Source organism: Passer montanus, unplaced genomic scaffold (assembly GCF_014805655.1).
Source record: "Passer montanus isolate IOZ18808 unplaced genomic scaffold, ASM1480565v1 scaffold18, whole genome shotgun sequence".
Lineage (NCBI taxonomy): Eukaryota > Metazoa > Chordata > Aves > Passeriformes > Passeridae > Passer > Passer montanus.
The window spans coordinates 17,580,468-17,591,294 of NW_024365381.1; the positions used below are offsets into that span (position 1 = coordinate 17,580,468).

The 10,827-nt window shown below is 47.9% G+C and overlaps 1 protein-coding gene across 1 annotated transcript; it reads left to right on the top strand.

Annotated features, from left to right (window-relative positions):
* Positions 1-341: 341 nt before the first annotated feature.
* VASH1 (vasohibin 1) lies at positions 342-10,783 on the top strand. The gene is made up of 7 exons (XM_039704871.1): positions 342-797; positions 5,613-5,701; positions 6,818-6,874; positions 7,928-8,002; positions 8,977-9,358; positions 9,770-9,882; positions 10,460-10,783. Exons 1-7 carry the CDS (start codon positions 537-539, stop codon positions 10,530-10,532), a joined length of 1,050 nt encoding a protein of 349 aa, XP_039560805.1. The 5' UTR covers positions 342-536; the 3' UTR covers positions 10,533-10,783.
* Positions 10,784-10,827: the final 44 nt, after the last annotated feature.

Here is a 10,827-nt window from a genome sequence, read left to right on the forward strand (position 1 = left end):
GGCGCATCTCCAGACCTCCGGTAGGGTGTATTTTGCCTCTTCCAGGCAGAAGAGCCCTGGTGGCCCCTCCCTTGAGGGGGACTGGCTATATGTAGCACACCGCTAGATGAGCGGCGCGGTTCCACAAGAGCCCATCCTTCACCACTACTTTGTGCTACAGGAGCATCGAATACGCTCTCCAACCCGGACTGCTTCCTACCTGGAAAGCTCATCCCAGCTCTTCCGTTCCTCAAAGCTATGTCAACACGGATACCTGCCCCGGCCTCCCAGCAGTGTTTTGCCGCCCCTGAGCCCACCCGGCCCGTCCCTCAGGCCCCGCAGCCCGAGCGCAGAGCCCTGCCGCGGGCGCTCGGGCCGCCGGCGCCTCCCCCGCCGCGGCGGCGGCCTGATGCGGCACCCGGCACCGCCCCGCCCGGCTTTTTCTCCCCTTCTCGCGGCGAACCCTCCGCTCTGATATCTCTGGGGGCGAGGCGGGGGCGGTGACGCCCCGTGCCCGGAGCCGGCCATGGCGGCAGGCGCTGAGTGCGGGCGCGGCGATGCCGATGCCGGAGGGCGACGGGGCCGCGGCGGCCAGGCAGCCCCCGACCGGCGAGGCGGCGGCGCCGCGGGACGAGGAGCAGCAGGAGGAGGAGGGCGAGGAGGATCTTCGTGACGGCGGCGTCCCCTTCTTCGTCAACCGCGGCGGGCTGCCCGTGGATGAGCCCACCTGGGAGCGGATGTGGCGGCATGTGGGCAGGATCCACCCCGAGGGGGACCGGGTGGCGCAGAGGATCCGGGGCGCCGCCGACCTGCCCAAGGTGAGACCCCCCGATCTCACCCGGGGCTGGTGCGGCGCGGGGTCCCTGCGGAAGCGCCCGGAGCGGACCGGCCCCACAGGGCGGACGGAGGGAAGGGGCAAGCGGCGGCATCCCGCTGGGAGGAGGCGCCCGCCTGTCCCCTTAGGAGGCCGGTCTCCCCGGCTCGGGAGCGATCCCTGGGAAAAACGGGCCCCGGGACTGCTCTTGCTGGAAGCACAGCCACACTTCAACTCGGAGTGCCAGAGGGTATCTGCGGGGCTCTGCCCTGTCTGGTGCGCCAGCAGCACCCTCTTCTTCTGCGGCCTTGCTGGAAAACGGGCTTCAGGTAGCTAATGTGTGAGCAGCCTGGAGGGCGAAGGGGGGAATGGGCAGTGGCTAAAGAGAAAGACTGGATGAATGATGAAAAGATGAGGAGAGTTAAATTTAGAAGAGCCCAAATACTTGAGATGGGGGATTGAGACAGGCGGAGTTGAGACTTTGAACCTGAAGAAATTTGATTTGGGTACAGTCTCCCACACCAAAAGGCATTCTGGAACAGAACTGTGTCTGTCAGAAAAGACTTTTCATGCCAAGCGTTTTAAGAGGAGTTAGCAAACGCTTGCAGAGCTTATTGCTGGTGTAGGGTCAGGTGTGATTTCCAAGCACATTCCTGGCCTTGCTGCAGAGAACTCTATGAAAAGAGGAACAACTGACCATTTCACTGAGCCTTGTACCAAACTGACACATTTCAATGTGAATTCTTGTGATTGTTGCTTTCTGTATTGCATCTCAGCTGGAGAAAAATCTCTCCCTTTTATTGGCATACTGTGAACAAAAGACACTGCAAACATTCTGTGTGTCACTCCACTGGCAGGTTATAAGAGTATTCCCATCACTCTAATAGGGGAAATTCAAATACAAAAAGATGACACTTTTTCATCTCAGGCTTTTTTAGCAAGGACTTACCTCCTTGGGAAGGTGATTTGAAGTATGGAAGAACATGTTATTATATGCTATACAGCCAATCCATATTGCTTTCCATGAGGAATTCTGGAGAAGCATGTGATGCAACATCCTTTGTGCAGTAAAGAGTCAGAGGCATCAGTGGCAGCAGCTGGAACAAATCCTGAGTCCTGATTACAGTCCCTATTCTAACTCCATTAGACTTTTCCTTCCTTTTCAGTTTTCCTTCCTTTCCTGTGACTTTGTCCTGAGCTTAGGTGAAGGCTGAAAACATGTTTCAGATCAGTCAGAACACACACTACCTAATTTCCTAACAATAAGGATTGATTTGGTCAAAAGAGGCGAGGGAAATAGAAGAAAGAAGCTGACAAACAAGACTCCAGTGGATGACAGGTGGGGAAATACAGTGTTCAGTCCCTTGTTTTGGTCTTATGTGAAGAAGTTCCACTGTTGTCACTTTAGAGCCTTCATCCAAGAGGGTTACACCCTAGTTAGAGGACACCAGAGGTCTGAGGTCTTGTGGTAAGAGGCAAAAGTGAGCTGTTTTGTTTTGAGGGTTGTTGGGTTTGGGGTTGTTGAGGGTTTTTTTGCATCTGCTAGCACCCCTGGGAAATAGATCTGTAAACTGTATTCAGCACTGCCATCTGAGATGCCATTCCCAAGCTCACTAAGCATGTAGCTGGATTTCAGGAAACCACAAGGATGGATGAGCTCTGTTTCCTTAGCTCCTTCTCCCCTGTAGGGATGTATTTTTTTCTTTGAGGGCTGCTTATCGCTACTTGTCTCGGTGCCATCAAGCTTCTCTGAAAGGCTGGTGCAACAGATGAGAATGAGGGCAGTAAGTATACTCTGCAAGGCTAGCTCCTGTGAAAAGCCAGGCTCTCTCCATGTGCTGGAGGGTGAATAGTCCTTTTTAGGTGTTGGGAATGGGACAGTGACTTACCTACTCCAAAATTTTGGCCATGGATCATAGCCCACACTGGGTGTTGGGAGAAACAACTCTCTAAAAAGCTGTAAATAAACTAAAATACTATAAAATTATGACTGAAGGAGGCTGTGATTAGACACATGTTTACAGATCAGCTTATGGGGTTGTGTCTCTCACTGGAGTCTGAGAGCTCAGAGAGCTTCTCTAGTCTCTATTTCCTTCCAGTAGACTTGGGGTGAGTGCCACTCTCCTGTAGGTTGTGTTCTTTCCAGCAACAGGGTGGGGTATTGCCTTGCTTCAAGCTGTTGGAACCATCAAATGGGTCCAAACTGGAAGTACAAAGTGATGTGTGCTTGGCTCATAAAGAAATGGATTTTAAATGAGATGGTTATGAGGGCAAAGACAGGAAGAGTTGCATCTAATGGATTCAGAACAAGAGAGCCAGAAAAAAAAAATCTGTTTTTTTCAGTCAGGCTCTCAACCAAGCCTGATACTGCTCCTGTGTTATTTGCAGAAGGAAGAGTAGGGAGGAGCTTGGATACACCTAAGTACCATAAAAGAAACTGTTGCTAAACTAGGCTGGCCAGAAGAGCACCTCTGTGGTACCGATGAGGATGGAGCTTTGCCTGTGCCTCGCTCCCATCTGCCTTTCCTCACATACAGCATGGCCCAATGTATATGAAAATCTTGGTTGTTCTCAAGATCTCCTTTCTGAAAGCAGAGTCCCAATCCCATGCATACAGACAGCCTGCCAGGGTGCATGAATCTAGGAGTGAGGTGATGCAGCTACTCCACACCAGTGATGAGGGATCAAGGGTGTGTTCATTTGGTCTGCTAAGCTTGGCAGAGGTTATATACTTTGGGAAATCTGAGCTCTCTTCAGCTTTCATAATAGCTAAAGGGAAGTCAAAATAGATCTCATTGCCTATCTTTTCTGTTATAAATAAATTATTCTCTGCTTTCTGAAGGACTGTGAAAACTAACTAATATTTATAGCTCTTAGGAGATATGCCCTGGATGATGCTGGGGAAGAAAAAAGTACAAGGATCTCTTGTCCTGTCAGTGTGGAATTGAGGGATGGAGACCTTATTCCTCTACTTCTGCTTCTATTGTCCTATTAAAATGCTATAGACCTGATGCAAAAAGAAACTGTAGCCCAGTCTGGGCTGCAGGCCCAGATCTGAGAGAGAGCACAGTGTACTTTCATCAGTTTAATTACTTGAGGTGCAGGAGGCTCTTCCACATTAACTAGTCCCCTGCTGAACTGATTGCCATTGTGCTGTCTCAGTGTTGCACAGTCCTTTGAGGAAAAGGAGATCAGGGGTCTGTACTAGTAAAGGGAGGAGGAACTACCCAGAATCATTAGTCTCTGCTGTCAACATGCACTTAATCTGTCTCCACTGAAAAGCATTAAAGTCTCCATGCTGAAGAAAAAAAACCAAAACTGAATAGTCAGCCTGCCCTGATTGTTACCTCTTTCGTTGTTTCTGCCTGGAAATTATTTCCTATGACTCAGTGTGTCAGCTCACAGCATCCAAACTGACTCAGCTCATGCACTACCAGAGATGGCTCCATTCCTGTGCCACTCTCTGCAGCCTTCCCTGATCCTGCTGCAGCTGAACAAACCCAGTTTCACATCTGCTCGCACCGTGCCTGTGCTGCCCCCTGCGAGCAGGCAGCCGCTGCCTCTGTGTGATGCGAGAGGCAGCAGCTCAAGGTCAGGCGGTCTCTGGTCCTTGCACCGTGGGGGGCAGAAGCAGAGTGCAACCGTGTGGCAAACCAGGACAGGGAACTGATCTGGCTGAAAACTACCCATGCTTGCTGGCTCAGCTTTCAGCTGCTCCAGGTGCCTGACCTGCTTCACTAGTCACTTGTACCAACACAGGAGAGAAGAAGGAGATATATGGAAATGAGTGGCCACAGAAATACATGTGAAGGATGCACTAAGCAATACCACTGGCTATGAAACCATGTCCAGCAGAGGCAGTTGTGCACAGCAGAGTGGAAGGCTCAAAGGAAGAACTGGCTCTGACTCACTCTTTTATAGCTGTGGATAGGCCAGCTCTGGGGGAAGTCTGAGAAGGAACTGAAATGTTAAAAGCCAAACAGCTGAGAAAAGATGCAGTCTGATATTAGCAAGGTGCATACAAGGCATTAGCTATCTTTCAGAGAGAAAATATTGGGCTATTTCTCCAAGCCTATCAGTCATCCCAAACTTGTGTCTTCTTTTTATTTGTCCTGTGGACAGGTCTTTACTTAGATCCATTATATCAGCTGCTGACAAGACTACAGTTATCACCTGCAGAGAAAATGGTGAGGAAAATCTCACTGGACCCATAAGGCTGAGGCCTCAGAATGGGACAGCAGTCTGGAAGGTGAACATCCAGAAGTCATTCTCTGACCATGTAATTCAAAACACCAGACACTGCAGGGCAGGGAGTCATGCTGTCAAGCCTGTGTCCTAGTCAGTGCCAACTCATCTGAAATGCCAGGAAGCAGTGAAGGACCTTTCTACCCTTGCTTGCAGGACTGTTCCACCCTCTGGTGATATTGGAAAACTCATTGTCTATTTTTGCCTCTTTATTTTTTATTTTGTGCCTTTCAGTTTCAATACTCAAATGAGGCCACACTCCCTCAGATGATCACTTTCCTGTCTTGTATCTTGCCTTGTCAGTTAATTCCATCTATTTTGTCCAATGTAACGTTGCATAAATGCAGGACCTTTTTCACATGGTTTCTCTTGCAGCTCTGTGGTGATGCTTCATTCTGAATCCCTTCCCAATTTCCGTTGTGGAAAAAGAGGAATGTTTCTGGTGTGGTCACTTTGGGCAGGCAAAATGGTCTGGTTTCAGAGGAACATGCTCCCTATAGCTATGTGCCACTGAGCTCAGCAAGAAGCTGGAGAGGTTTGGAAGAAGTGATTTATGTTCTGCTGCTCATTTCAGATTCCCATACCAAGTGTGCCTGTGTTCCAGCCGTCCACCCCCATCCCTGAGCGCCTGGAAGCTGTACAGCGCTACATCAGGGAGCTTCAGTATCCTTTGCTGTTACCTTACTCACTGGTGTGATACCCAGGAAGAAAGAGCAAGAGGACTTTCTTTCCCTGTGACAAACAGAAAAGCTCCTCCTGTTGTGGCTGGAGGAGAACTGAAACTTGTTCCCTGAAAACAGGAAGCTGGACTTGGGATAATGTTTTGTTTTGCTGCTCCATTTCTTTTCCTTTTTTTGCCCAAGTTACTTTCTGGTTCTGTTTGCTGCATGTAACAAATGAGCATGTTGTCAAAGGCCTTTCCCCACTACCCATTCTTCTAGGTCAGTGGCTTTACAGTGGTATTTCATTAAAAAAACACATATCTGAGATCCTGACAGCCAAGTGTCAGGTGTACTGCAAACTGCATCACCTCATTGTTAAGGTGTGGGCAAGTTGAGGTGATGGGCAAACCTTCTCAGGTCATCCTACTCGATCACTCTTCCCTGTATGAAGAATACTCAGTCACCCTGCTTTTGTGCATCTGTGCACAAAAGCAGGGTGACTGCACCTTTATATGCAGAGCTGTGTGGCTGTGTTCTGGGAATGAGATTTCTCCATTCCTATTGTGCTGGAGAGCAGGTATATGCCATGCAAACACAGTCTAATCTCACTGATGAGATACAAATCTAGCTCTGGCTTCAGCCCTAATTCAAGGTAAGAAGGCTGACCTTTTGACATCTTTCACCCATCCAGGGTGGTTGTGCTCTGGATTGGATCCCAGTCAATTTTAGAATAAGGTACCATGAGTGTTTCATTGTTCATTGGGTGTATTATATGCATATTGGGGCAGGAAGAGATATCAAACTGTTCTGCCCCAGTTTTCTAACTGCAAAGCTGAGCAGAGCATGTACTGTCAGCACAAACCTTTGGGAATTGGAGTGGAAACCTGTGTGTGGGTATGAGGAAGAGAAGAATTGACAAGGAAATACAGTGGAAATATGGAGGACGTGTAAGTGGGAGAAATGCCGGAAAGGGAGGTAGGGATTTTCTTGTGTTGCTGCTACATTGGTGGGATCATGATTTTGCTGTGAGAATAGTAAATAACATGAATGTCTTTCAGACAAGTTTTCTTCAAACTCTACTTTCCAAGCTGCCAAGCCCTTAACTTCCTGCTTCCAGGTACAATCACACTGGGACACAATTCTTTGAGATTAAGAAGAGCAGACCTCTGACTGGGTAAGTGCTGGCAGCCTCTACAGCATTTAATCCTTTCTTTGTTGTTGGAGCCCTGCTATACACACTGCTTTTTCTCCATCCCCTGCCCAAGGTCTAGTGGCACTTAGGGCTTTCATTACTGCAGCTGCATCCTGCTTTGGGTAACTTTATTGTCTGTTGCCTGGAGCATAGCTGTGTCTGGTTTTCTCAAGAAAGAGAGTAGGATTTTTTGTCATGAATCAGTAAATCCAGTAGACCAAAAATAATGTATTGCAAAAATGTACATATTCTACCTGCTTCTAATTGGAATGTAACTATATGAACTTCTGAGGGATTCTGAAATTAGGTCCTGCTCTACAAAAGCCAAGTATTTTTACAGGTCTAACTTCATAGCTTCTGTGAGTGCCTCTGCAGAATCTAGGCTCGCTAAGTTTTTGGTGACTCATACTTTGAAGGAGAAGGGGTATTCTCCTCACTGCAGATTTTGGGAACTGTTGTGCCCCAGAAGTTCCTGGCAATAAGCACCTGATGTTCATTGACTCTCTTAAAGAGCATATGGAGAATCTCCCAAGACTGGCTTCTTACTTTTGGTCTAATCCATAGATTTATGTGGGTCTAAATGCCTTGTTTTGTAATCAGTCCAAGGTCTCCTCCATGGTACTCACTGAACTAGGGTTAATGCCAGAGAGGACTAGGGTTAATGCCAGAGAAGAAGGCTTTATTGTCCTTGAGGCTTGTGTAGCAAACACTGCTAGCTCTAGGTCCTTTGAGGGTTTTACTTGTGGACACATTGGTGCTGTGGTCTCCCTGAGAACCCACATTGGCCAGTAAGCAGTTTTGCTGCAACTCACTGAAGTGAATTCCTTGGAAGCAACAACAGCATGTGGCAGAGACCTGGTTTGGATTTAATATCTTCTTAAAGAGAAGATACTTTGTTCTGTTCCCTATCCTCTGTGGGCCACCCTCTCTCCTGGAAACTTAACTAACAAATATAGTGCAAAAGGGCTGAACTGGCCATAGTGCATACCACGAGCCCTCTAACTGTCCTCGTCTTTCCCTTGTCCCACTCTGCAGGCTGATGGACCTGGCCAAAGAAATGACCAAAGAGGCCCTGCCAATAAAATGCCTGGAAGCTGTGATCCTGGGAATGTATCCTTTCCTCTTAGAGTTGTGCATGTCTGCCCATCCTTGTGTTTTTGCCTCTGCTCTCTTGCTTGTAATGCTTTGACTGTGGTGATAATATTGTCACCAAGCCCCACATTGCTCTTTTTTTCCTCCCCAGTTCTCCCACAAAACCCCACCAATGAAATCCAAATCCCAGCAATTCTCTAAAGTATCAGAACAACTCTGGAGTTGCTCCTCCTTCACCAAGAAGGGTGGTGCTGCTCTGGTCAGCCATATAAGATTATAAAAGACAAAAGAGCATCTAAAGAGGAGCAAGAACACTAGCTAGAGTTAGGTCAGGAAATCCTTTGTGGATAGCATTGTTCCCCTACTGCCTGCATGTGTTCTGCATTAAAATAACTTAGAGATCTTCCCCAACTTCTAATTATGGCGTATGTCACTTACTAGCTTAGGCAATACCTTTATTAGTTCTAGATGTGTGTTATTTTTAAGTACACATCTTTCCTAGCTATCTTCCAGATTTAGTTTCTCGTACTTGGGCTATAGGTTCTTCATGCAGCTGGAGGGGTAGAGATGGTGAGTGAATGGTTCAAAAGTGGAGGTTGGTGAGTTTTTATCCTGAAGGTATATGAAACAGTAGCTAGTGAAACAAATTAAAACAAACCGAAGAATAATGCTGCAGTGTTAACTGTTTGGGAGTCATGGAATACAGTGCACTTAAGGCGCTAGCATTGCAACTTCTGCATCACAGAACTGCATCAAAATTAACTTCCCTTTGTTGACTGTCTCCTTGAAGAGGCCAAGTCTGTTTTCCCCATAACCCAGATGAAAGTAGGGCAGCCTGCAATGAGCTGGGCTCTTGACCTGGAGAACAAATCCTGTCTATGTGATGCCTGAATCAATCTGCTAAACAGGCTGGGAGGGTCTGGAGCAGGTAGGACGTGTCTTGTCAGGAAACTGTTATCACCAGTTATTTCCTGAATAATGGCTGCTGTCAGTTACCTCACCAACAACATGACCACACTGGACCGTTTCCCCATCAGCTTCAAAACCCACTTCTCAGGGAACTACTTCCGACACATCGTGCTGGGGGTGAACTTTGGCGGCCGCTATGGGGCACTGGGCATCAGCCGCCGCGAGGAACTGATGTACAAAGCGCCCGTCTTCCGCACACTGAGCGAGCTCATCTTTGACTTCGAGGAGGCGTATCGCCGCTGCTGGCACACGCTGAAAAAGGTGAAGCTGGGCCACTGCGTGTCCCATGACCCACACAGTGTGGAGCAGATTGAGTGGAAGCATTCCATCCTGGATCTAGACAAGCTAACACGGGAAGACTTTCGCAAAGAGCTTGAGAGACATGCCCGTGATATGAGGCTGAAGGTAAGCAGCAAAGATGGAGTAACTCACTGCTACATCCACTGCCTTGCCTGGTTGCTGGTGTACTGGGGGAATGAAGTGACAGGAAACTTTCTACTTCTGGATGTGTGGAGTGAAAAGTGAATTGGAGGCTGGGGCCTCTTTCTTACTGAATACCACCCATTTTATACAGGCTGGTCCCCTAATGGATGCTTGTGCAGTGCTGCAGTTGTGCTTAGGTTGGATTGTGTACAGTCCTTGGAGCCATAGCTGTCACTGTAATTTGTTTTTTCTGGCTTTTGCATTTTTGATGCATTTGCCTTGCCTTTTTCTTTTTTTTCCCCATATAATAAATCATTGTTAGTTTTTGTGGGTTTTGTTATTACTCACACTGGCTTTCTGCTCATGCAGCTCTTAATTTTATTTTTCTGGCAGATTGGGAAAGGAACTGGACCACCATCTCCCACCAAGGACAGAAAGAAAGATGTCTCCTCCCCACAAAGAGGTCAGGCCAGCCCCCATCGGCGAAACAGCCGTGGGGACCGACGGTGAGTGGGGCTGCTGGGCAGGAGACCTATGTAGTACATCTGCTTTACTCAGACTCCACCTTGCTGTTTGGTTTTGGATCCTTCTCATGTCCTGTTGGGTTTCTTTAGAACAGTGGTTATTTCTCTGATCTGCAGTAGCAGTACCATTGTGAGTTTATCATTGCTTAGGGATTCGAGGGGACAGCTGGGTTTTTTTGCTTGCTTGTTTTGGCAGGGAAGAGGAGGCAGCTCAAACAGACAGTCATGTTGGTAGCTGACTTTTAACCTCACATAGATCCAAGCTCTGGTGTCTCACAGACCTGTGCCTCAAAGAGATTGCAAAAATTATTCTGCTGTCAGCAAGATTGTTTTCCTGATATTAGCCTGGGGTTCCAGAGTGGACCTCCTACTTCCTAACTTGCATTCTGTTCTGTTGAGATCACTGGGAGAATTACTGGAGGCTGCAGAGTAGTCCTGTCCTCAGTAGTGCAGGATCAGTCTGAAGCTCTGTATACCTTTTCCTGTGCTGCCATCTCTATGTGCAGCATCACCTGACTGAAAACGGTTTCTGAAGAGCTGTTACTTTCTTTGCTCACAGGCCATCTGGTGAGAAGAAGCCTGCTGATTCCAAAGCCATGCCAGACCTCAATGGGTACCAGATCCGGGTATGAAGAGAGCTGTGCCTTGTTGTGCCTGGCTCCATGGACTTCTTGCTGGCCACAGTTGAGACCTGGATCCACCTGCAGTGATTCTGACAAATGGGACAGGGGAGTGGGAGCAAAAGAGAGTGCTGGTTTTCCCAGGTGCTTACTAGTGGGCCAGTCCCAGAGCTGGATCCCATGGGTCCCAGAGGATTCGCCTGCCTGTTTCTGGGAGAGGTGACCATCCTAATTCACTTAAGTATTTTTTAAAAAAGAAAAAGGAAAAAAAAAAAGAAAAAAAAATGTACATTAGTTTTTAAAAAAC